Consider the following 26,621-nt stretch of genomic DNA (forward strand, 5'->3'; position numbering starts at 1 on the left):
CTAGGTTGTTTTAAGTGTAAAGAGTATCCCCTGCAATACATGTAAAGATTTGGGTGTAAAGATAATGCATGTGAAAGCCTGATGTCTGTGCTGCCCCTCAGGGCCGTTTGAGGACGCGTTGCGTATGCACGAGGCGGCGGGCGTGTGCGTGTTGGAGGATTGCTGGCCCAGCCCACCACGTCGCCGCGCCCCTGTGGCGCCCACCGAGGAGCAGCTGCGCAAGGAGGCCTGGTACCACGGGCGCATGAGCCGCCGCGACGCCGAGAGGCTGCTGGTGCGCGACGGCGACTTCCTGGTGCGCGACAGCGCCACCAACCCAGGCCAGTACGTGCTGACGGGCATGCACTGCGGTCTGCCCAAGCATCTGCTGCTGGTCGACCCGGAGGGAGTGGTGAGTTATTATGACCTCAGAGTCTTTTTTTTTTCTTTTTTCGGTTGTTCCAGTCTTCAGTTTAATCTCCGGATCTCACTGCTGATGTAATTCATTATAAATGGGATTTATTTTGAGAGATAAGGTCTCTGGGAAAGAAGCACATGCTGTGTAATGTTCTCCTTAAATCCCCAGTATTATTACAGAACAAACAGATTAACTGCAGTAAATGGCTGACAGCACTGGAACATGTCCAAACTCTATCTTAATCAACCCCCTAACCATGTTACTTTGGTCAAAAACAGGAGAACAAAGAGCCCCGGTGGTCTGTATTTACGGATATGTTTTCACTCTGTCTGCTGCTTGGCTCTGCAGGTCCGCACCAAAGATATGCTGTTCGAGAGCATCAGTCACCTAATCAACTACCACCTCCGCAACGAGCTGCCCATTGTGGCGGCCGAGAGCGAGCTGCACCTGCAGCAGGTGGTCTGTCGCAAGCTGTGACCACCACCCCCCACGCCACGCCACGCCACACCCATCTCACACAGGTGAAGGGACAACACATACCAGCACACACAGCAGTCTACTCAAAGATAAAGCTGTTGAGAATGTCATCATAATTATTTCACCCTTTTTTCATTCAGAAGGCTCATGGTCAGATCAGGCTATTTACATGCATATCACTGATTGGAAGTCGCCAATAAATCAAAATATAAAGGATGCTGCTATTAGAAATTACCCTACTTTCTAAAACACGTCAATAAAATGTAATGTGAGACCTCAGGTCAGACCACAGTAAATCAATGATGTAATTATTTGCGAGGAAATGTTATTGCAAAATCATGTTGAGTAGGAAATATTAAAATGAGATACCAATACTATACCAGACACTGGAATTAATTGTTTTTGTTCCCGTCTGTAGGTGACAGATGTCCACTCCTCCCAGTGTCTGTGAGAAGCTCCTCGTCCTAAACAGAGACTCTTTGCCTGCAAAGGCTTAACAAATACACACACATACACACACACACACAGTACCTCAGCATGGCCTCGTTATAGGCTAACAAGTGCTGTGATGCCCTGTGTCTGCCTCCAATAGAACAGTGAGACAAGAGGGGGGCAGATAGTGCCCCTTAATCAGACACACACACACACACACACACACACACACACACACACACACACACACACACACACACTTGGCTAAATATCTGACTGATACCTGGTTGTTACTAACTAACTCACTGAAGGTTACTTGGAAATATGATAAAAATCTGTTTCTGGAAATATAAAATCTGTTCCTAGAAATTTCCAAAATAATTTCATTAATTTGTCAAGGCTTTTTCCCATGACCAGAGAGATTCCATAGTGTAATTAAATCATTAAGTCAATGGTAACATGTGATGGCTATCATGGTAGCTGCCTAGTGCCATGAAAATCAACGGATTGATGGACATGACATCAATCAGTGATCAAGAGACGCATTCTTGATGTTATTTTTGCTGGATGCACAGTACTTCTACAAAAAGTCTATCCATGTTAAACCTTCTCAGGATGCTGGCTTTAAGTTGGTTTGAGCCTCTTGGTTAGCTGAACATGTGTAATTTATCACAGAGCGGACTTTTCCGTTATATTAGAACAAAATGATATTTTATGTTATTAAATCCATCCTGTGTTATCACTGAATCACTTCTGATATCTACAGTCTCAGGACCAGACAATGGATGAAGTCTTTCTATTATAATTTAATGATTTCTCTCTAGAAAAACTTGTCACCGTTCTGCTGCAGTCGTTCTAACTACCAGAGAGCACAATCATATATGTAACCGATCGGAAACATAAAAAAAAACACCACTTCCTGTTCACACCCTTCGGTAAAGTTCAGCTCGTCGTGCTGGTACCCCAGATGGCCCGGCTTTCCTGTCACAGACAGGGCATCTTGTACTTGGTTTAACCCTTTCTGGTACCTCAGCTAATCTATTGCAATGCGGTGGTTCAGACAGTATGACACCACCTGCTTGTCTCTAACTACCAATAAGTGCTATACTCAGCCATGCCCAGTGTTTCTAATGCAGCACATATAGACTGCTGTACAGACTCATATTGACTCACTCAAGTGTTAAAATAGTCCAGTGCCTTAAGTATACACATAGGGTATGTTTTTGCTGAACATTGGTTTTTGTTTAACCATCTGTGCTGCTCATGATGGTGATGTGAAGGTTCGCTTGTTGGTTGAATTCATCAATCCACCAGGCGATCGCAAGTAAAGGGAGAACTCATCCTTCCTACTAATAGTTGTTTATTGTATGCTGGATAATGGCCACACTGTGACCATGGAGATTGAGTCCATATGGATACACAATCAGAACACACACACACACACACACACACACACACACACACACACACACACACACTACAGGAAGTGCACCACCATTTTATCACTCTTCCTTTGACTCCCTCCTTTGCTTTTCTGTGGAGCTGCATTGCCTGTGGCAGCATGTTCAACCGACCAAAGAATGAGCGATAGGTTATAGCCCTGTGTGATTGATCAGGTATGGCTGTGTGAGTGTGCATGTGTGTCAGTGAGGGAGGGAAGGGAGAGTTCCCTCTGCAACGTCAGCTTTCTTTTAGCCTAGCATAGGGATGAGAGAAATGATATAATTTATAGTTGCTTCCTCAGGACTTTGTTGAATCTGCTCCCCTTCCAACCTAATGTCTTTTCAATAAAAGGATGATAAAAATGACAAGACCATGTGTTGGTATGTTCAACTTGGACTGTTTTTGCTGCAAATGTGTTGGGATCAGAATTTGGCAGAGGGGAGACCAAATAGTATTTTCTTTTTGGAAGATCTTTCAAAATGGGCAATTCCCATTTTTATAGCTCAACATTGTACATTGCAATAAATGATAACTGGTTAGTACCCTTTTTCTCTTCAACCAAATAACTAACAAGTGTCTTCAGCTCTTCTTCAGCAGAAGTAAGCTGAGGATTCAATACCTGATGTTGCTGATGATGCAAGTAGTCCAAAGTTACTACATTTTCAATCAATGCTGTCTGTTAACTATATTCAAAGACACAAGGCAACCTTGACCATCACTGCAATTCCCCTGAGTTATAAAATTATGTTGTTTTCATCTGTACAATGTCTTGAAGCGGGACAAATCATTTTCAGTGGCTTAAATTAATAGGCTTTTACCAATTCTGTGCTGGAGAGTTATCTGTTTTTTAATTACCCATATAAAAGTAAACACAGATTAAACAAGCAAGAGGTAGCTGTTTTCACTTCCTGCTTAAGAACTAGTGGCAGAGGAACATCCGGAGTGGCTTTATGTTAATAAGCAGTCAATATCCTCCTTATTTCATATCGATTCTGCCCTAAGAGGGCAATCACTGAAGAGATTGCACTGAGCATTTGTGGTAGAAAAATGATGATGATATGAGGAGCTGCACACCGTCTCTCCTTATTTATTGAAAGAATAAGGTACAAAAAAAGCAACCTCTAAGCCCACACAAGAAACAGAAAATATATTGATGATGCCTTGAAAATCAATACAGCTAAATTGTATATTTATTTCTCTGTCACCATCAAAATACAGGCTAAGGCTAACAATCAATGAGTTCAGTCACGGGACTCTAATATCATATTAGCAGCATGGTTTATACGCAGCTGCCATCATCAGCAGGGCCCCCCACGGGCCCACGTGGAACGGCTGCATGGTAGAGTGAGCTTGTTTGTGTGTCACAGGGTGTGTGTTCACGATGAAGGGGGTTATTTGGCTTCTCAGTGGCTTTGGTCCCTGCTGGACATCCTCAGGATCTGGAGTAGGAGAGCCTGCACCTCCTCGTCCATGCGGCCCTAAAACACACCGCAGACACACAGGTGTGAAAGACCAGAGAGTGTGACGGCGGGCTGTTTGACAACTGACTTCCAATCACTTAAGGCATATCACAGAATGCTAATGTATTTTGTATTTTGAAAAGCTGATGTTTTTTTCTAGTGTAATGTATGTATTGAGTATGGAGGTATGGTTCTGTGGGGGTGTGTATAGGTGTGTGTGTGTGTATATGTGTGTCCTTCTGTGTGTGTGTATGTGTCTTTCTGTGTGTGTATATGTGTTTCCTTCTGTGTGTGTGCATGTGTCTGTATGTGTGTCCTTCTGTGTGTGTGTGTGTATGTGTGTCCCTCTGTGTGTGTGCGTGTGTGTATGTGTGTGTGTATGTGTGTGCGTCTTACCTGTACAGCGGCCAGCAGATGAGAGCGATAGATGGCCACCACTGTCTTGTGTTTGCGCTCACAGTCCTACATAAACAAGTGCACATCATTCATAAGCACTTTTTACTTTTTGCATGACTACTATTATCTGCATTTTTCCTATAGTCCTATAATGTATTAGCCTGACGTCATACTCAATTCTAGTCAGAATATGAGTCTGATACTGCTCCATTGGGACGTAATTATGGGGCGTGTTTCAACCGATACAGGGGGGGAATGCCTCTGCACTCAATTGGATAGACCTAACCAATCAGAGCAACAAAATAGCTTACCGTGAGGTGTAAGAAAAAAACACACGTGCTCAGATGACGTGATAGACCAGGCGCAGTTGCTCACCTGTCCATCATCGTAAAGCCTGATTTGATTGGTCCGCCCGATATAGGGCGAGCATACTTCCACCACAATGGAGCAATGCCAGACCGAACTTCCCGACCTCAAATGTTGTGGGTGGGACTAAGTTCGGAATGGCACCCAGGCTAATACTGTATATGACTCTGTATCTGTACTGTATACGGTATTTTCAGGCTGTGCTGCACTCTCACCTGCAGCTGCTGGGTCAGTGCAGAAACACGGTTCTGTAGCGCCACCTGCTGTCCAGGGTTGCCAGGGGGAGGCACACCACCCAGCGGAGGGCTCAGAGCACCCAGAGCCTCCTTCAGACGAAAAACGTCCTTAGACAGCTCAGTGATCTAGCAACAGGCAGACACAGAAAAGGACAGAGAGAGAGAAAGAGAGAGAGAGGAGAAAGAGCATATAAGACTATGGGCCTATTTACATTTGTTTTTAGAATGCACATCAGCGACTTTCTAATCTACCATAGAAACGTATGGGGTTAGTTGGTAACGCAAACATGCCAGTCGTCTACACACATTCCACCCCTTCCGCTGCCAAAAGTTGACACTTTGTGCATCGTGCCAATCATGTGTTGTGATCTCGCAGCTAGAGCGAGGTTGGTGTCGTGAAGCCTTGCGCATATGCAGTTCTGCCCAAAAATGTTTTGCAATAGGGCCGTTGAGTGGAGGGACTTGCCTAAAAGGACTTTGTGCGTTTTGGGTGATCCAATCACAAGTGGTCAGCCGAGACACATCATTGGTTACACATGTATTCAAAATGTACAGCCAGAGACGCTGCTGACCACTTGTCTTTAGATTCCGCTATTGCCAACGTCACACTCATTAGAACTCCCAGAACTCATTAGAACTCTGGGACGCATTAGTGTTAATACTACAAAAGATATGTGGTCCATTGCGTCTTAGACCACCTTGGCAAGTGGTTTGAGTGATCACATCACAATGCGTCTTGGTGAATGTTTACACTTGTATTTAGAACTGACCACTTGTGATCGCATGTTAATGGGGTCTGTAAGCAACTAAACAAGGCAGCATTAGAAAGCAGACATGTCCTTCCATTGTTCTTGCTCTTCCTCTATCTACAGTATTCCTCTCTCGGTTTGTCTAATACTATAAATTCCAATGTCCCTCTTCACTGTCCAGGGTCGTGTGCGTATCCCACCTTGCGGTCCTTCTCCTTGATGAGGCCCTGTGAGTGCTGGATGTCCTGGTGCAGCTGCTGGACGTGGCTGGACTGGGCCTGCAGCTCCTCCAGCTGCTTCTGCACGGCAGCCACCTGGGCCTCGGCAGCCTGCCGCTCGCTCTTGTTGAACAGAGCCTCCCGCTGCACCTGGAAAACCTGTCCAGAGAGAGAGAGAGAGAGAGAGAGAGAGAGAGATGGATGGATGGATGGGAGGACAGAAAGAAGAAAGAAAGAGCAAGGTTGATGGAAAGAAAGACATTGAGGGGAGTTGAAAAAAGAGGGATGCACAAGGAAAGAGAGAGAGTTAAAAGAAAGAAGGGAATATCTCATATCATAAATATCATACTGTACATGACATGGAAGTCCATCAAAGTTCTGAATCATGGCAGTAAACCAAATGTCAAAAAACAAAAACCACATGTCTGTAATTCTGCCAGTCCTACAACTCAAATCAGTGATAAAAAGCAGTCAACTGGATGCATTTATTATCACTGACTGTCATTTTAAGATTGATGCAGAAGAGTATGTGGTATATTCAATGCATCTGGGACACAAATATTTCAATCAATTAAATCAATACACTTCACAAACCAAACAAAAACACACTTAAGTGACTATACTGCTGGGGGCTTTGCATACAAGGATATACTTACAGGTGACAGTATGCATGCATGAAAGGAAAAGAAGGTTCATCATCGTCCACTATAGAAATGAACAAAAACTCCTACATAACTCTAGTGTTCTAAGCCTCCCTAGTCCATTACTTTCAAATGACATACACTCAGATGTTATATCTTTCCCACTCTCACTTTTTATGCATACATGTCCTCACATGTAACATGTGTACACACAGACAGACACAAATACACACACACACACACACACACACACACACACAGATGTGGCGAGGCTGACCTCGGTGCAGGTCTTTTCGTGCTTGCGCTGGAGGTCGGCCATGCGTGCAGTCAAGGCGTTGATCTCGGCCTGCAACGAGAGACGCTGGGCCTCGTGGTCCTCCTGCGACACCAGGCCCTGCTCCTTGGCCTTCTGGGACTTGAGCTCCTTCAGCTCCATCTCCTTCTCGCTCAGCGCCTCCTGTGCCGCCTGCGCCGTCTGCGCTTTAGCCTCACTCTCCTCCAGGGAACGCTGTAGCTCTGCCTAAACTCACAAAGAACAGACGCAGGGTCAGAGGTGAGTTTCACCAAACAACCACATCTGTAAACCACACCAGTCAAAATTAGGTTCAAGGAATATAAAGACTAATACATTATTATTGCCATGATAATCTCTACAATGAATATCCTTTCTATAATTAGGAAAACCCCTCTTCCAACTCTAACCAGTAAAATGTGCTATTCTGGCATATTCCACCAGAAGGTGCTGCTGGACAGCCTGTGGGACACAAATGGAAGCCACTGAAGTCGGGTTGGTAAAACAAAGTGGTCACAATTGGATATAGAAAGCTCCCAAAACGGGAAAAAAACAGACAACCTTGTCAACAGCATAGCATTCATTTAACTGACTCTAAAATGGAAACTTAGGGGAAAGTTTGGTCAAACTTTGGAGAAGCTCACCACTGAAGTACACACATACAGATGTGTTCCATCAACAGGACTTTTAATTTAGTTGACTAGCTATAAGGAGAGACCACTTCAGTAGCAGGATAGTCCAGAACAAACCCAGTGTCTGAGCATGTCCAGCGTACCTTGACCTTCTCGTGCTCCTCCCTGCTGACCAGGTTCCGCTCAGCGTCCTGCAGTTGCTCCTGTATCCGTGCGGCCTGGGCCTGGGCCTGGCACCGGAGCGCCGCCTCCCTCTGCAGCTCGGCCGCCGTCTGGGCCAGTTGCTCGGACAGGCCCACGAGCGCCTCCTGGTGCTGGACCAGCGGCACGGTGTCCTGCAGACGCAGCGCATCCTGTGCCCGGCCCTCGCGCTCGGCCCACAGCGAGTCCAGCGCCTGGGACGCCTCCTGCCGCGCCGCCTCCAGCTCCGCCCTCACCGCTGCCAGTGTCTGACCGGTGCCCGCACCGCGCAACGAGTGCTCTGATTGGACACAGAACAGAGTAACGATTGGCTGAAAGTTAAGTAATGTATGTCAGGGTTTATTGCTTTACTGTTACTTCTCTGTTGCTTAGTTGTAATTATTATTATTATTATTAGAGTTTATTTGATAGGGGCAGATACAGTATAGACGAACTGAAAACAGCTATCTGATGCAAGTATCATATTGTTTATAGCTTCTCAATGAGTGCCAATAACCCATAACTGTATGCCACTTATTGGCACAATGAGCTGCTGCAATGTAAGTCTGAAAGAATATGCAGACTCAGAGGCTAATTTGAAAATTGGCCTAATGGTAGGTGGGCCTGTTTTTGCAGTGGTAACTAGGACACGCACACATACACAAACTAACTCTGAAACTCTGGCTTTCCAAGAATGCAAGCAGGCTTCCATCTGTTGTGGAGAGTTATTTCTGCGCAGCAGAAATTAAAAGATTAGAAGCACTGGTTTATTTTCAGCTCCCTCTTGGGAGAGAATGAGAGAGGGCAAGTGAGAGAGAGAGGGAGAGAGGGAGAGAGAGAGAGAGAGAGAGAGAGAAAGCAAAAGGATTGAGAGTTGGTGGAGGTCTCCTTGAGCGGTGTTGTTAGGAAACTTTGCTGCCAAAGCAATACGCTTGAAACAATGAGAAAACCAGGACAAATATGGAAGATATCTGGCTAAGACAAATAAAGCAGCACTATATATTAGCTGCTTTTTGATGAAGTTTTTAAAAGCAACTACTCTAAACTTTAACTTAATTTTGATGCTTTTAGTGTTCATAATACTCCTTTAAACCTTAATTGAGTCCATTCATTTTATCTGAGTGATTAACCACATTAATTCTGTTAAAGAAGGATCCTGAAACAGAGTGATTCTGAGAGGATGAAACACTTAGATCCCTCACCCGAGATGATTGAGCGTTCGGAGCGTTCGGAGCGTTCGGACCCCTCTGACCGCTCGTCCTCGTCCTCTCCCTCCTCATCTTCCTCGTCTCCATGCGGCGCCGGCGGCCGGAGCCTCTCCAGGTCCAGCAAGGCGTCGTTGAGTCGCAGGGCCACCTGGGCCCTCTCGCGGGCCAGCTGGTCCAGCTGCAGGCCCATGGTGACCCGTACCTCGTCCAGCTCGGCCCGTGGCACGCTGCTCCTGAGCTGGGCTTCCAGTTGGCCCAGCTGGGCCTGCAGGTGGCGGGTCAGCTCCCCCTCACCGCTCCGCGCCTCCTTCTTCTCCTCCTCCTGCTGTCTATTCTCCAGTTCCCTCACACGCTCTTTCAGCCTCCTCACTGCCTCACTCTCCTCCTCCTCTCGTTTTGTCTTTTCTTCTTCTTTTTTGCGCTCATCCCTCCTTCTCTCGGCGCTGGCCTTGCGCTCCTGCTCCAGGGCTCTCTGAAGCTCGTCCACCTTCTCCCGCAGCTGTCGCACCGCGTCGCTCTCGCCCGTCGCTGGCGCCCGTCGCTCTGCCAGCTCCTGTTCCAGCTGTCTCACCCTCTCCCTCAGCTGCTGGGCGTCCGCCTCTCCCTCTCCCTCTTCCTGACCGCTGCTCCGCCCTGCCCCCCCGGCCTCCGCCTGCTCCACGGAGAACACCCCCACCTGCACCTGCTCCCGCAGCTCCTCCAGTTCGGTCTGGGTGGACGCCAGCTGCACCTCCAGGCTCCGCACGCGCTCCTCTGCGTCTCCTCCTCTTCCTCCTCCACCATCCGTTGACTCCTCAGCCTTTTTCGATGACTCCCCCTCTGCTGTCTTCTCCCCCAGCTCCTTGACCTCCTCCGGTTTTCCCTCAGACCTTAACAGGGGAGAGAATGGAGAGGATGAATGCTTATGAACATGAACAAAAGCTGCAATAGGAACCATATGTCTGTGTCATGTCCACTGTCCTGAGCACCACTTTGAAGTTGGAAACAATATTTTCCCCATGAAACATGGTGATGCTCTATTTATTGCAAAGTGCTTAAGCAGCAAAGTACGTGAAAATCTAAGGTTTCCAAAATGAAATCACAGGTGTCAAACTAAGACTAAGCCAAGCCAAGCAGAGGCAGAGTCTGAAAACTCTACTGCTACACGTGTAGTAGGACTTGAATGTCAACATTAGTTACCCTAGTTCAGTACTGCAAGCCTCTAGTAATAAAGATAATGATCCTGACTTTAAATCACAAATGTGCTTCAAACACTAGATTCACTAGTTTTTCTTGTGTTCCTTCTATACTACAGAGAACAGTTTTGGATGTATGTCGAACAATGACTTCAGTGTTTCAATGTCACTTTCCATTAGATGACAATAGATGCCCCACTATACCAGCAAGGATTATGTCCTTTGGTTCCAGCACAAATGTGCTGGTGTATATTGAACAGTGTATTAAAGAAATTGTGAAATAGGGATATTTGTTTTTGTTTGACACTACATGGCTCACTCTTGGAGCGTCGTGCACCACTCTGTTCCAGGCCTCTGCAGGTGGGCTCACCCTGGTTCATCTATGCTGGAGGCCTCAGCAGCAGCCTGGGCACGAGAGTATTTTTCCTGAAGCTCCTCATACTCCTTCCTCAGGGACTCATACAGCACGGTGGGTACAAAGTCTGGCCCAGAGGTCTCCATATTCGTGTCATCCTTCTCAAACATCTCCAGCATCTGTGTGAGAATTAAAAATACACACACACACACACACACACACACACACACACACACACACACACACACACACACACACACACACACACACACACACACAGCTTTCTTCAGATATACTATCCTCCCAGGGTCTAATGACACAATTAGGGATTGATGGTAATTTTGATACCACAGATTTAATAGAGACCCAGTCAGACCAATAGTATGAAAAATCAGGAATAGAGTTTATTTACAATGATGCGCATCAAGGGAGAGACAGCATGACTTCACCTAAAGATCCATCAGCTGCTCTAACTAGACAAGGAAATAGTTAGAGTTTAAGTATCCTTCCAGGCTGACGGGAGATGGCGTTGGTCATCCCATCTCACGTGGACTACACTGAATCAGACCCTGATTAGTGGCAGCCTGGCAATCCGGAGCAGATAGCTACTGACGCAGCCATGCAGAACAGTGAAACACTGCAAAGTCATAATATTCCTGCTTATCTCTAAATACATAGTCACACACAGATATACACAGGGACAGTACAGATATCATACAGTCATTACATAGAATCATACTTTTAGTATCAAAGTGACCCACTTATGAGAAATGCAGAACATTAAACCACATATTGGAATATTGGACATAATGTTCTATTCCACTTTCTCTCAGTATATAAATTCCTCCCTTATATACACATTTTGCAGTGTGTGTGTGTGTGTGTGTGTGTGTGTGTGTGTGTGTGTGTGTGTGTGTGTGTAAGTGCACAGTATGTGTGCGTGTTTGTGTCTATGTGTTTCTGTGTGTCTTTTGCCACCTCGTGTTTTACATTGATGTGTTCACTTCACAGAGTTTCCTTTTAGTAACAGCACAGCTGGTGTGTTCCAATATCAGCTACAGATTTCTCCACCAGTAGTCAACACGGCAACAGGGGACTTTGATTCTGAAAGCAGCTCTCTCCCTGGCATGGTACTCCTTCCAACTAAACTAGTTGTACTGGTATTTTACTTGTGCCGTAACAATAAAGTTGAATCTAATCTAATCTAATCTAATCTAATCTAATCTAACCAGTTTTAACTGCGTCAGAAAATAACCCAGTGACAACACTGTGACACAGTGACAAGTAGTTTTTGCTTCATTAAAACATGCCAGCTCATTTTGACATATGAATGTCAATCTATTGAAGTTTTCTACTTCTACATTAGAACTAGGCAAAGTGGGACACTGTCTACATGGTCTCAATCTGGGACACATTACACAGCAGGTCCTTTTTGTGAGAAGTAGGTGAGTGCTTGACACAAAAAAATCTGCCACACCAGTAATCAACAAACCGAACTGCTGCCCGCTCCCTGACTGCACACAGACTCAAAAAATACCCAGCATGCCTTGTGGGTAGACCAGCTCTCTCTGACCCGGTCCGGCTTGGATAAGTATGACCCATTTAGAGGAGAATGTCGGCACCTCTCTCCTCCCTCCGTCTCTGCTGCTGCTTGGCTATTTATACCTGAAGCACACAGCACCCGCAGCAACTCAGAGCGGCCGGCTAACAAACCAGTCTCTGGGTGCAGTGTGCTGACCACTCAACCGGCACTTAATCTACTCCTCAGACAAACTCAAGAGGACTTCTGTAGTGGGGTTAGGAGCGAGCAGCGTCACAGACCACCTTGTAGTGGGAAAAAGCGTAACAAAGCACACACAAAAGTGCAATTGCAGGCTCGATTTCAAGAGTGAATTATAACCTTTCATATTGCTGTAATTTATAAGAGAGCGAATCCAGAGCAAATGTTTTTGTATTATCATTATTTTACTGAAAGGAAACCCTGCAAAGTCTTTAAGAGTCTTTTCACAAAAAAAACAACTGATGATTTACGTGGGGTAAAATTGCAGGCTGACTGTGTTTAGGCTAAGTGGGATAAATGATTGTACATAATGGCAAAACTCCTGCAAGTTCCTGGAACTCTTGGAACTTTATGAGAACCGTAGAGTTGAGGTTCTTGTGTTTGAAAGAATATCCTGTCTTCATGAGATGGATATGGTCAAATGACCTCTTAACATAGGTTCATTGGGTGTATACACCAGTATCTAAGCATTTCAGTAAAAGTAAGTATACTGAAATGCTTAGATACTGGTATATACACCCAATTCCATGCGCCAAACTCTGATATGATCTGACCTTGACAAACCATGCTAATATAATGCATGTGAGAGTCTGTGTGTATGTTTGTATGTTTGGAATTGGATGACTCCTGAGTGTGAAAGTGTAGCATGTAATCTTGTAAGGCAGCCCTGAAAATACAGAACATCAGAAAATATAGGGCAGCATAATTAGTCTGTGCATGTGTGTGTGTGTGTGTGTGTCTGTCTCTGTGTGTGTGTGTGTGTGTGTGTGTGTGTGTGTGTGTGTGTGTGTGTGTGTGTGTGTGTGTGTGTGTGTGTGGCATGTTTGATTTCATCTGCTGATATATACCTGTACTTTGAGCACTAGCTCGGTATTCTGAGCTGTCAGCTCCTCCACCTGTTTCTGCAGCTCTGCCGCGTCCCCAGGCTCCCGCGGGTGGGCCTCCCCAGCTGCAGCGGCCTCCTCCTGGGTCTGCTCCACATCTGCAGCCCTAGACTGCCGGGAGAGGAGCTTTTCGGCTCCTGAAATACATGGCGATATGAATGTGGGGCATTATAACAACTCTACCCAGGTCTATGCATTGTCACTGACATGTCATCAAGGCATTTATTTATACTTTCCTTTTCAGTTTTAGATTAGTTTAAGTTCATATATACTAAACAGTTTAGATTTATTATAGTTTGAATATAATAGACAATGGTCAAATACACACACACACACACGCACACACACACACACACACACACACACACACACACACACACACACACACACACACACACACACACACTTTTTCTCTCTCAGACCTGGGAAGTCCAGCATGCCGTCTGATTCCTCCGAGTCACTGAAGAGGCCGACGGACTGGGCTGCCCTCAGCTCCTCCAGTTCAGTCTGCAGACGATCTCGCTCAGCCTCCGCCTGCTCCAGACGCGCCCGCAACATGGCCAGCTGAGATACAGCGTGGCGGACAGGAGGACACGCAGCGCGCGGAGACAGGTATGAAATATGGGGCAGAGGAACAGGAAACCAAAACACAGACAGACGGATTACGACAAAGATAACATAAAACAAATTGGCCTTGGTTGGTTTTGCACGGTAACCTGAAAAATGTGCTGCACTGTTAAATCATTAGAGCTCTGTTTACTTCCTGATCTGGATTAATGGCTAAATTGCTGGTTGTCAAATGTGAGCAAGGCCAAACCAAATATCACGAATGTAGAAGAAAGTGAGTGCAGTACCTCCTCCAGTGCAGTGAGGGCGCTGTGCTGCTGCTGCTCCAAAACTTTAATCTTCTGCAGCAGGCGTCCCCTCTCAAGCCTCAGCCTACGGATCTCCTCAAACACCTCCTCATCCTCAGCCTCATACACACACACACACACACACACACACACACACACACACACACAGACACAAGCACACACACACACACACACACACACACACACACACACATACATCCTTTACAATGTGACAGGCTTCCCTGATAATGACTAATGGAGCTGCCATCCAAGACAGGGATTATGTGGTCATGGGCTCCACTTGGGCTCTAGACAAGAATCTCTGTTGAAAACACTGTTCAGTCTCTCACTTGGCTGATGGACTGTCCAATGGGTTGGCTTGCAGAAAAACTCCTCTGCTCCTTTTAAACAGTAGCACAAGCATTTAGTACTGAAATTATTTGTACTTAAATAACTTACATTTTGAATAGTTTTAAAATACATATAATGGGACACAATACTACATTTACCATTAGAAATAGGATTCTGATGTTTACTTTACTGACAGATAATGAGAATACTGACTTTGCATCTGCATCCACATTGCCTGACCCTCTTGACCTATCCAGATGGCTGACAGGAACAAACTGTCACCAATCACAGACATCTCTATAGATGGTGTTTTGTTTCCTTTCTGCTCTTGCCCCAGGTATGCAGCGGGGTAGTGTGTGTGTGTGTGTGTTTGGTGTGTGTGTGTGTTTGGTTGTGTGTGTGTGTGTGTGTGTGTATGTATGTGTGTGTGTGTGTGTATTTGTGTGTATGTATGGTTGGTATATGTAGGAGGTCAAAACTCCATCTCTGTTAAATGATTTGTTAAACCACACAGGGGGCCACATGAGAAAAAAAGCAGACCTGAATAGAGTTGCATTAAGCCGATATCTCCTGTCAGAGCATCCATAATTCATTAGGAGCCCTTTGAGTGGTGTGTGTGTGTGTGTGTGTGTGTGTGTGTGTGTGTGTGTGTGTGTGTGTGTGTGTGTCTGTGTGTGTCTGTCTGTGTGTTGTGTTCTGTGTGTCCCATTCAATTTATTCGCTGTCGCTGAAGGGCAGAGTGGAGAGGCTGTCACTCACACACTCACCAGGTTGGGCTGCTGCGAGTTGGCGGGGTTGTCGGGGGACTGGCTGGAGCGTGGGGAGCGGGGCGCAGCCCGAGGGTTATCCCCGGGGGAGCGGGGCGCAGCCCGAGGGTTATCCCCAGGGGAGCGGGCTCTGGGTCGGGGGTTCTCCCCAGGGGAGCGGGCTCTGGGTCGGGGGTTCTCCCCGGGGGAGCGGGCTCTGGGTCGGGGGTTCTCCCCAGGGGAAGGCTTTGGGGTGGAGGTGGCCTGTGGCTCCAGGCCTAGACCTGCAGCCTGGAATAACACATCATCAAATAGATCGGGCCAATCATTCATGGGAGGCCAGGGTCTGTGTTGTACAACCCATTAGGACATCAAGGAACTTCTCCATATCCATTAACAGGTCATCAGGCACATAAAACATACAATAGTACAATAAACATAGAGCTCAAGACATTCCTAGTCATACGTTAGGCAATCATTACGAAGGAATAACATGTCAGAGGACTAAAACAACAAAGTTATGTTCAGCAGGTCAGATTCAGTTGGTACAGAGCAGCATGCTGATGTTCAAGAGAAGCCCGGTCGGGAAAGGGGAGGACAGCGCAGCAGGGAAATATATGTATGAAAGTTTGAATGAAGACCTGTGCGTCCATGTGAGTATAATGGACATGTTTGATGCCAAAGCCATTCGCATACCTGTAGAGGGGAGCGGGGTGGGGGAGGGGCCTTCCTCTTGCGGGGCATAGATCCCCCCGGAACAGGGGGAGGGGCAGCAGGGGGCTGCTGGGGTCAAACACCCAGACATAAAGGTCAAAGGTCAATTATAGGGGAGAGAGGGGAGTGGGGTCAAAGAAAAATATGCAGCAAAATGAATTGGAAAATAGCCCCCACACCACCTTTGTTCCTATGTATGAATAGGCTTAATGTTTCTAGAACATTTTAACATGAGAGCTCTTAAGAAAAGAAGTTCCTCAGTTTGCCCCACAGAAGAAGCCACATTAATTTTACCTAGAAACATTTTGAGCTATTAGCTTTGAAACACTTTTCAGCTTTGAGGAACCCTGTGAACAGAACCCAAACAGGACCAGACAGGGATTCTTTGTGTCTTTGAAAACCTGTATGCTTTAAAGATTTTCTTTTCACATAAATAGCACATTCTGGCAGCTGAACTGAACACTTTTGTAACACTAATAGCTCACCATAATTTCATAAGGCTTCTACAAACAACTATTCATTAGACATTTAAACAAAAGCTCTTGTGTTCTCTGGGGAAACAAGCCAAAGTGTTCCTCTTAAGAGTGTGAAGCTGGAACTTAATGAGAATAATATTCATTGAGGCAGCATAGTAGGATAAATCTTCCATTTATCCCTGACGGAGGAAAAACTATCAACCATGTAATTTCTAATGCCGAAATCCACTTTAGTTCCACATTTTGCCAGATGCTTCAGCCAAGCCCCGAATTACTACAGTCATCCTTCCACAAGGACAAATGATGCTACCCAGCACCCTGGTCTTTTTCAAATGCAGTTTGGATATTGGATTACTCATGCGACAGATCCCTGGTGTGGAGAAGCTGAAAGGGGAGACAGCGGGAGCCACATTTTCAAAGTTTGAGTGGGGCTGTTTGCTGTAACCACGCCAGGGCTGCCTTTATGACTGGTGCTGCAGACTATATGCGTAATGGCTCGAAGTGATGATGATTTATCTGGGATGTGACAGAGATGCTGAGTCGCTGTGGTTACCTCCTCGCTCGCCCCTTCAGTGACTGTGAGTGCATGTGGGAAAGACAGACATCATGACCTTTCACCTTTTGGATGTTTCCACTTTTGACACACGCATGAGGACTTACAGGAACACAGACACTCGAGTTTGTAACATCAGATTCACAAATGCTAATTTCCACACACATGCACAAACCAGGCACATCTTAGATTTACAGCACACATTAAAACAAAAGATTGCAGTCAATCACATCACACCAGCTGTAAAACGGGGAAAGTTCAAAAGCAACCACACAGCCACAAATATCACATATCACATTTGAAACACACATGCAGTAATACACACCTACTCACACACACATACGCACACACACACAGACGCATAGACACATAGTCACCATATGGTTTTAATCAGTCTTTGAGGGCCTTTGTAACTGGAGAGAGACTTCACTGTTTCTCAGTCTTTCATCCCTGTGTAATAATCCACATCTGCCCCTCTGATCCACTTACTTAGATTACTCTCCACTTCAAGGGAACTAAGAGGTACCATAAGCCAGAGGAGAACCTGTGCCTGTGTGTGTGTGTGTGTGTGTGTGTGTGTGTGTGTGTGTGTGTGTGTGTGTGTGTGTGTGTGTGTGTGTGTGTGTGTGTGTGTGTGTGTGTGTGTGCGTGTGTGCGTGTACACGCCCGTGTGGGTGTGTGTGTGCGCGTGTGGGTGTGTGTGCGCGCCTGTGTGTGAGTGGATGTTGGTGTGTGTGTGTGTGTGTGTGTGTGTGTGTGTGTGTGTGTGTGTGTGTGTGTGTGTGTGTGTGTGTGTGTGTGTGTGACGCCAGACCCTGTCTGCAGCTGTCCACTTTGTCCCTGGGGACTCCCCTACAGCTCCAAGAGGCCTTTGAGGCCGTCCATTTACCTGCTGCGGTCCCCTTACCCCCGTTCTGCAGCAGCTGTGTGATTCTCTGGTTGCCTGTGGCGACGCCATAGTGCGATGCATCGCGCCCGAAGACGTCGGTCTGCTGGGGGTTGGCCCCGCCCCTAAGCAACGCTTCTACTGTCTCCACACTGTCACTTTCACATGCTATCATCAATGCTGACCTGCAACACAAAACAAACGTAGACTTCACAGTCTTCATTTGACCACCAGTATATCAACAAACAGGTTTATCAACAAACATTAGTATATCAACAAACATTACTTTATATAGTATATCAACAAACATTACTTTATACAATACAGTACACACATACAGTAGGCACATGAAGGTTTCAAGGAGTGTTGTTAATAATAAAAAAAATAGTCTAAACCTGGCAATCTAAACTAGTCTAAACTTGGCCTCACAATGTCATCCCAATAAGAAGCTGGTTAAGGACGCCGAGTGCAAACTCTTCATGTGACTATATTAATAAACTGCAGACCTCAAGGAGAGTGTTGCTGAAAATAAAAGTTGTCTGAACTTGTCTGAAAAGTTGTCTGAACTTAATCAATAACATAATGTTCTCCCTTTCAGAAGCTGGTTACAGTATCATGAATTTATTTGGTGCCATGGTGATTGAAGTGTCCCCTACCTGCCCTGCTGGTCCTGTATGTTAGCGTTAGCTCCGCGGTCTAGCAGGAAAGCACACAAGTCCACTCTGCTCATCTGTGCTCCCAGGAGCAGTGCTGTTGCCCCATCCTGTCACAGAGACACCCTTACACATCTCACACGGACAAATGCATACTTCACATCACCTACGTTAGATCTGACCAAACATACACTTAAGACGTGGACTAAGCAAATGTCTATAGGCCGGTTTCTCATACATGGATTAAGCCTAGTTGTCGACTAAAAGCTTTTGTTCAATGGGAATCTCCATCGAAGTTCTCTTTTAGTCCAGGACTAGACTAATCCATGAACAGGAAACTGGCCCTATGTTATGTGTGTTTCCAAACGATGCAAAGGAAAAACATTCCAAACACACTCACACACTATTTTTCATCCAGGCCCTTATACTCAATTCCACCTACAGCACAGCAACATGCTACGATCAGCACACATTGCTTTCATCCTCCCACATGCACGAGCCAAACTAATGGTTTTCAGTCCCCAACTTGCTTTGTTGTTATCTCTCCACCCCCATAAGACTGCCGCTGGGCTGACTTCAAACCCAAGTTGGATTAGAAGTGGAAGCATACCCCATCCTGGGCATCCAGCGAAGCCTTGAAATCCCACAAAGTCTCAGTGCATGACAGACACCCACTGATGGCTGTTAAAGCAGAGAGAGAGAGAGAGAGAGAGAGAGAGGGAGTGAGAAAAAAATGGAGCAAGAGACAGACAGACAGAGAGAGATAGAAGGAAATGGCTTTAATCTTGAGGTAGATGTGATGTTTTTAATTCTTCACTCTAGCTTTTCCTTTGAAGTGAGTGGCTGACAGGCTTTAGCAATTTCTTTTGCAGGGACCAAGTTCTCAATGTGTTTACTTAGAAATGAGTTACCATAATGGTCCTGTTGCCAGTTAATTAGACAAGGGTTAAATACTCTCTTAGACATGTCCCTTAGGAGTTTTGAAAGCAGCACCTGTGTTGGCGTAAGATCAACAGCATTTGATATTGCTCGACATTGCCATCAACCAATGCAGCAACAAAGGTGATTATTTATTACCTAATAAAGAGGAAGTGCTTAACTGGCACACTGCCTAAAGCCATTTATGGGGAACTACATGATCTAAGACCAAAGCACCATCAGGGAGCACTACTAAGGTCCCTCAAATTGGATCCACAGAAATAGACTCTTTGTGTGTGCCTCATAGACCTGTGTTATTCTGCACCAAAATTTACAACATTCCCAAGGATGAAAAAAGCTCTATTACGACCCCTTACTTTTCATGCCTGTTGGACTCATTTAGCTCTGGGTGACATCATATGGACCACAGTGCAGCACTGTTTAAGTGTTAAAAAGAGCTCTCCAGAACGTATAAATATACGTATGAGCCCACCCAAATGATGGAGGGAACGCTGGATCACACGCCAGGAGGTCATGTAGCCTTGGATATTACCTCACCTGCATGGTGAAGGGCAGTCCTCCCAATGGTGTCAGTGGAATCAACCGGCATTCTCTCCTGGGAATTAAAAAGGTGCAAGAGGCAATCAGATTAACCCAATTCATTATGGAAAATTAAGTAGATTTTGTGAACAAAATCTTGTAGATATCAAGCTTTGAAATTATTAAACAAATAATCTTTCTTGACAGTCACCTTTGCTTTACGGTTAGACAGCAAAAACAAAACAAAACACATATCGCATCTTCAAGAGAATGGACTTGAATTTAGTGAAAAACTGTCATCACTGCTGTACACCACGCTCTGCTGCCGCCGACTCCCTACCTGCAAAAGTCTTTTAAGACACTCAGGTTGGCCGTTCTTGGCAGCAAGATGAAGAGCATTAAATCCTGTAAAAAGAGGTGAGCAATAATAATAAGTAAAAGAGAGTTCACATACAGTACCTTCCTCAACAAAGGCACAGTGTGTCTTCTGTCCCTTTACTATATATTCATCTTGTGTAACTGACCGTTACATTGCTGAGTGTATAAATGTGATTCATTTTTTTTGCTTCCACAAGTGAACTTCAAGCACTAAAGAACTCAACTGTGACTCTATAGAACACTGCTTTTGAACAGACATCCTGTGTACAAGGTCACTTCTGTCAGTACCAGTTATCAGTAAAGAGACAGATAAAAGGGGATCCTTCTCACCAGCTCCATCTGTGATGTTGATGTCCACTCCGTGAGAGATAATGACCTCCAAACAGTCTGCACGACCTCGTGAGGCACACAAATGAAACCTGGGAAATGCACAAGACAGAGAGGGGAACAGTGTAAGGTATACAAGGTATTAAAGGTGCTCTAAGCAATGTCACGCGGTTTCTAAGCTAAAACATTTTTGTCACATATATAGCAAACATCTCCTTACAATCCGCTAACTGCCCCTGAAAACACTGTAGAAAAACGTGGAAATGTGTAGACAGCCCAGACTCCAAAAACGTCAACAAAAACAGCCTGGTGCAGCCTGGACCATGAAACATGACACGTTTTTCCAGCCAGTCATGACGTGATGCACATTTAGAAGACTTTCAATTGCACGGGAGGGAGGAGGAGGGAGTAGCAAGCTAGCTCTCTGTTTTGTTTGAATGTCAACAGAAGTGACGTTACCCAACATCACTTAGAGCACCTTTAATAATACAGTACATAATGTGTCATTCTCATCCATCATTGATCTAGGGAGCTTTTTACCCAACATCAAGGGTTTGTGTTTTGTTTGCTGATAGGATCATAAATGGCCACAGCAACAACGAGTATTGGCTGAAGAATTTGTTGCCATTTGTTAAAATTTGGTTCTTTAGTTGGGCATTCAGGTTACTGGCAGTGCATGTGGTACTGTGAAGGAGGGCTGTTAGGATCCTGAGTACAACATGCGGCATGTTTGCGACTTCAACTGTGCACTGTTGTTGTATTCTGTTGTGTAATTTAAATAGGCTTGGTTGTTGATTGGCCACTGTGGGAAATCCCCTGATTACAGCGAAAGGAATTTAACACCTCTCCAGTTTATATCTGAAATTACATATTGAAACAATAGCCCTTGAGAGCTAAATCCCTGAAATGCTGACAATGATTGCTTTTACAAGAAAATAAGTTCAGGCAGAGCAATCAGTAAAGGGGCAGGTGGGTCAAATTCTATAAGCTTTTGGTAGCAAAATACAAGGTCATACCCTTAATTACCAAGAAACACCTTCAGCTATGAAAAAAATATAAATTTTCCTTGAAGACAGATTGAATAAAAGTGTCTCACGCTGATTTCCCCTCCGCGTCCAGTTTGGAGGGATTGAGGCCCTTCTTGACGATGAGTGCTGAGACTTTGTCCGGCTCGTTCTGCTCCACGGCCTGCAGCAGCTTCTCATCAGTCTTATTCCAGTCCTGGCTCTGGCCGAGAGGCAAACCGGAACAACAAGACCGACAGTCACGCTATCTGTGTCAGCCAACGCTATCTCATCTCTACACATTTCTCCACAGCACTAAAGAAATGAAGGGGCATTGACTAGCCAGTGAGTGGGGGAGCGAACGAAGGCAACCTTACCTTACCTTACCTGGTCATAAAATCCATCTGCTAATCTCTCAATTGTTCTACACAGAGAGGGCTCCAAATAATAGCTTATGTGGTGGCTGTGTGAGATAAACCGCCCTATGTTGAGTTTTGAATGCTGCCTCAATCAAACCTGCCAGCAAAGTGGCGCTAGGTTTAAATGTTATAACTATCTGTTACAGTTGGAGTGTGTTTAGAGTCTTTTGTATGCAGCTGCATCACAGAGTCTGCTGGGAGCTGAATGGACTCGGATTAATCTGATCCTGTGATGTCAGCTTTTCCCATAGTACATATGGAGAAGAGTTTGCCTTTGGTGTGCCCAGGGGACAGGAGGGAGTACAGCAAAGTACAGTACAAAACACATGGACATGGCATCCTACAACTTTCACATTATACAGCACAGTATGCCTCATTCAACTCTGGTTAAGTAGGCCGCAGTATACCACATCCAACAATACCATAAGGGTGGTACAATACACCGAAAGCTTAGTTGATGGCAATAAACTACATACTGTAGGAGTGAGTATAGTAAGCAATGCACAATGAATATAGCACAGTACAACAATTATGCACACATTGCACTTAACATAGACATATGTTTAAAAAGTGCTGAATGAAAAACTATAGTCTGTATAATGCAGAAGAGTAGTAGCATACATACATACCCCCAGCAGGGCAAGACACGCACAGAAGCGCTTCATCAGGCTGGACAGGGCCTGATCCATACAGCTGAGAGCACAGATAGCAGTAGTGCACAGTAGTGCTCAACACATCACACAACACACAAGAACACACATATAACATACAGACTCACTCACACACTCACTCATTCACTCGGAAGCTGCACAGACGTAACCTCAGACTCTCACTGAACCCTGGTCCCCTGACACTGACCTACTCATACCCTTCAGGAACGCAATCCAGACATGTGCTCTCAAGTACTCATCAACTGCCGAGACAAAAACGTGGTCATAGTTACATATTAACCTCACAACCTAATGACAACATGTTCATTCAAACATCTAAGCACTAAGTCTCTAAATCATCACCAAAAGTGAACTAAAATTAGCAGTAGTTAAAAGACAAACAAATTAAAATCAACACAGACAAAACACATGACCTTCAACAATCATTTATAAATAACCTAAATACCCTTCTTGCTATTAGCACTGACATATACATTGTGAAACTAGCTCGACTGACCATTCTTCGCCAACATGCATCCTGACTGACTAATTAATTGCTTCCGTCCACAGGAATAAGAATGTCTTAAAAAACATCCTGGGAGACTGACCGGGTGCCTAGCCTTTAAAGACGAGCAGACATTCTCGCACAGACTCACACACTGACACACCCCTTTGGAATCCTCACATCAGCCTCTTTCTAAAGCGACTGATCAGCTGATACTCTGAGTCCCTTCACCCGCCTCGGACGTTTGCAGATATACATGCACAGCGCAGTCATTGGTTGGCACAGTCACAACATACTTTCTCTCCCTCTCTCTTTCTCTCTCTTTCGCTCTCTCTCTCTCTCACACACACACACACACCCTCATTCTGTGTCCTTCTTTCTCACACACTCTAGCCTAAAACTGTCGCCTCATACCCTGTCCCCCACGCCTCATACCCTCTCCCCCACTCTCCTCCCCCTCTCTCTTCCCTTATCTCTCTCTCCCTCTCTTTCTCTCCCTCTCTCCTCTCCATCAGGTTTCTGTTCAGCTCTGCTGGCTGCTGGCTCGGCTGCCTCAAGGCCCTCCTGCAGCAGCGGCAGCAGCTCTGGGCTCAGCAGAAACCGACACGGCCACAGGCAGACTGGGAGTGCCAGACCAGAGAGGGGAGCACAGCAGTCACAAAACAGCAGCACAGCGAGCACGCAGAGCATGCCCCAGCCTCCACAGCTTCCCACAACAAACCACTCCGCACTACTAACAAGGACTCAATGGGAACAACTACATTTCATGTACCATAGTTACCATACGTTACCATGTAACGTATTCTGCATTCATGCAAATACTGGCTGAGAGTGCACCACATGGATACATTAAGAGCCAGTGTTTTGGTTATCTAGCTCCATGCAGGGAAGGCACTGGCACTAGGGCCACAGAGACACAGGGAAGACACAGGGAAATCACCTTAGTTTCTAAACAAGTCCAATATTAGTCATTAGCTGTGCATGCCTGAATAAATATTCTTAGAATAATATTTCCCAAATATTCTACATGCTAGCTGATCATCTGTCTCTTATTATTGTCACCAAACACCTTTGTCAGTATGAGGTAAAATACTCCTGGAAAACCATTCAGCACAATAAGCAGTAACTTCATATCCAGTCTCTTTTTATATTTCTGCAAAGCAGCCATGTCATTTTGGTAATATTTGCCATCCAATCCCTCCGATATCCACATCTGCTATATTCTGTAGATTGTGCTGACACCGAGGAAAGATCAAATGATATATAATTAGTTCAAGTGGTGATGAAATGTATGAGAGATATCCTGGCCTTGCTCATTGGATCATCTGTGCTTGCCCGGTGAAACATTCCTCTCCAGGGGAGGACACCATGGGCCAATGCAGACATCTCACAGAAAGACAGACTTATAGTCTCATGGTGGAAGGTGCTGGAGGAGTCTATTATGTGTGATCATCTATACGGGCATGATTGTGTCACTAGATGTGTGTGTGTGTGTGTGTGTGTGTGTGTGTGTGGTAATGATGTGTGTCTTAGTGTGTGTGTGTGTGTGTGTGTGTGTGTGTGTGTGTGTGTGTTAATTATTTAAAACAGGTAGGCAGCTCTGGTTACAGCCCCAGTCTGCCGTCTGTACTGGCCTCTGGCTGCTTGGTAACACTGACGCTTTGTGGGGGCCAGTCCAGTCCCCTCAGCTAACTCAGAAGGACAGAAGCACCCCCACCCTCATGGTTTACATTACAATGTTCTTATATTCACAATAAAAAGACAACACTAAATTGACAAAAGAAGTTATATTGCAGGGTAGTTTCAGGGTAGCCTTACCTCAGTCTTTCGGAACTTGGCTTTCAGAGTCTTCATAATAGCCTACCAGTCAATAAGCCTTACTTCTCAAACTGGCAAAATTGAAACATATGTAAAACAAATATTTAACAGCCTAAATATACAAAAAAATGAAATCACAGAAAAAAGTTAAATCACAGTAGACAAATGTTACTGCCAAAAACAGGAAATAATAAGCCTATGATAAAATAAAATACACAAACCAGCTTTCATCTCATGGGATTTTATACTAAGAATGTGCAAACTTTGAAGCCTAAAGCCAATAGGCTACTCATCCACAACAGTCAACAATATAGCATTGGCGGACATATAGAATGCTATATATATCGAAGACGTACCTGAGGATAAACCGTGAGACGTAAGACCACATAGGGTGAACCGTGCCAGGGAGGGGGGCAACTACAGCAGTGTGACAACTAGGGAAGGGATGCCCTGTCCCAAGTGACGCTGATACGCAAGCCTGTTAGTCGCACTTTGCTAACCAATGCGTTAATCCACCAATCCTCTGAGAGGAAACGCCTTCTCTCAATTTGATTGGGAGTTGTAAGTCTATTGGAAAATGTCCTGGAAATGTTTACATAGATTTGGTTGTTCTCTAAAACTAGCTAAAGCTATCCCTCGTCTAGCCTATCGCTTTAATAAACGAAGGTATAGCAGATAGGCTAAACATGCGCTTTATGCACTGGCATTTCAATGCAGTCAAAAAGAGAAAGCTTAGGTTTACAGTGTTGATAACTAGCCTACCTGAGACCAATAAGGGCAAGGTAAAAAGGCATTGACCAATTCGATGTCAAAAGAGGCGGGATTTCGCCTAGAGGTGCAGGCATCCACTGGTAGTCTGGGTTAAAAAAAAAAAAAAAGGGGGGGGGGCGAAAGAGTGGCTCCTATGGTTGCATTTTTACCAAAACTGATCAGACGAGTTAATAGTAGCCTAGCCTAAGGGCAAAACTTGGGACAATCCCAATAATTAATTTTAATAGGTGACAGTTCACAAGGGCAGGCTATATCCCTTTAATGTCCTTATGCCGTAGTCAAATACGGGTTGATGAAAGCACACAAGAATGAATGTAGTGATAGTATATTGCCATGCGGGGGCAGTAGGCAATAGATTTTCCTAAACAGTGGCTCTTTTGCCATTATTGTTCCCAGTTTCATGTTGAACAGAGTGCCATTAATTCAATTTAATGAAATGTTCTGTAGATAATTGTTATCTATATAGACTAGTACCTTTCATGGATGCAAATAGTGATTGGCCCACTGATCAAATGCTGATCTCATAAAAGTGTTTATTTGACTCTTGGCCTCTAGGCTATGATGTAAAATAAAGCAATTTAGAAATTAGATTCGAAAGTCATTGTGAAATGACAGGTCACTGTCAATATGCGAGTTGGATGTCATTATACCACATGACACCACTACAGCTGGTCAAACCTACTATTTTATTATCAGCAGCTGCTGCTTAAATTGTTCCAGCTCAGTGTCATTCAAAT

The 26,621-nt window shown here is 45.1% G+C and overlaps 3 protein-coding genes across 6 annotated transcripts in view; 1 reads left to right on the top strand and 2 right to left on the bottom strand.

The window, feature by feature from the left end:
- Positions 1-2,193, top strand: part of shc2 (SHC (Src homology 2 domain containing) transforming protein 2) — a 16,483-nt gene extending 14,290 nt beyond the window's left edge. For both annotated transcript variants that reach the window (XM_076278349.1, XM_076278348.1), the window contains 3 exons: positions 102-391; positions 746-918; positions 1,293-2,193. In XM_076278349.1, the coding sequence (XP_076134464.1) occupies positions 102-391; positions 746-874 (419 nt within the window). In that variant the 3' untranslated portion in view covers positions 875-918; positions 1,293-2,193. The remainder of the gene's footprint in view (positions 1-101; positions 392-745; positions 919-1,292) is intronic.
- A 1,627-nt stretch (positions 2,194-3,820) lies between these two features.
- On the bottom strand, positions 3,821-17,298 carry LOC143116947 (uncharacterized). Of its 2 annotated transcripts, XM_076278350.1 has the most exons (14): positions 15,969-17,298; positions 15,294-15,563; positions 14,526-14,576; positions 14,176-14,295; positions 13,744-13,885; positions 13,286-13,458; positions 10,673-10,836; positions 9,122-9,996; positions 7,883-8,220; positions 7,093-7,335; positions 6,157-6,333; positions 5,187-5,333; positions 4,606-4,671; positions 3,821-4,227 (listed from the first exon to the last, which is right to left on the bottom strand). In XM_076278350.1, the coding sequence occupies exons 1-14, from the start codon at positions 16,014-16,016 to the stop codon at positions 4,153-4,155; spliced, it is 2,889 nt and encodes a 962-aa protein (XP_076134465.1). In that variant the 5' UTR covers positions 16,017-17,298; the 3' UTR covers positions 3,821-4,152. The 2 variants fall into 2 exon arrangements, with proteins under 2 accessions (XP_076134465.1, XP_076134466.1); XM_076278351.1 differs by lacking the exon at positions 14,526-14,576.
- An 88-nt stretch (positions 17,299-17,386) lies between these two features.
- On the bottom strand, positions 17,387-25,560 carry LOC143116948 (uncharacterized). 2 transcript variants are annotated; one of them, XM_076278352.1, is made up of 10 exons: positions 23,308-23,605; positions 22,999-23,053; positions 22,770-22,833; positions 21,814-21,944; positions 20,721-20,809; positions 20,353-20,417; positions 20,031-20,088; positions 19,165-19,235; positions 18,558-18,664; positions 17,387-18,086 (listed from the first exon to the last, which is right to left on the bottom strand). In XM_076278352.1, the coding sequence occupies exons 1-10, from the start codon at positions 23,321-23,323 to the stop codon at positions 17,531-17,533; spliced, it is 1,212 nt and encodes a 403-aa protein (XP_076134467.1). In that variant the 5' UTR covers positions 23,324-23,605; the 3' UTR covers positions 17,387-17,530. The 2 variants fall into 2 exon arrangements, with proteins under 2 accessions (XP_076134467.1, XP_076134468.1); XM_076278353.1 differs by lacking the exons at positions 22,770-22,833; positions 22,999-23,053; positions 23,308-23,605 and adding exons at positions 25,114-25,184; positions 25,470-25,560.
- Between the last annotated feature and the right edge of the window lie 1,061 nt (positions 25,561-26,621).

The sequence above is a fragment of the Alosa pseudoharengus genome, unplaced genomic scaffold (genome assembly GCF_046254945.1).
Source record: "Alosa pseudoharengus isolate Yale_2024_CS ecotype anadromous, Long Island Sound unplaced genomic scaffold, YU_APseudo_1.1 YU_APseudo_1.1_scf_11, whole genome shotgun sequence".
NCBI lineage: Eukaryota > Metazoa > Chordata > Actinopteri > Clupeiformes > Clupeidae > Alosa > Alosa pseudoharengus.

Bases quoted from the DNA above. Each gene is read 5' to 3' on its own strand.
- LOC143116947 (XM_076278350.1), bottom strand. From the start codon at position 16,016: ATGCCCCGCAAGAGGAAGGCCCCTCCCCCACCCCGCTCCCCTCTACAG. The intron at 13,886-14,175 runs GTACTGCACTCA...GCTGTATCTCAG, and splicing joins CCCTCACTGCACTGGAGGAG to CTGGCCATGTTGCGGGCGCG. The intron at 5,334-6,156 runs GTGGGATACGCA...GCCTGTTGCTAG, and splicing joins TCAAGGAGAAGGACCGCAAG to ATCACTGAGCTGTCTAAGGA.
- LOC143116948 (XM_076278352.1), bottom strand. The intron at 19,236-20,030 runs GTGAGGTAATAT...CTGCTTTAACAG, and splicing joins GACTGCCCTTCACCATGCAG to CCATCAGTGGGTGTCTGTCA. The intron at 18,665-19,164 runs GTATGCTTCCAC...TCTCTGTGACAG, and splicing joins CGCTGGATGCCCAGGATGGG to GATGGGGCAACAGCACTGCT.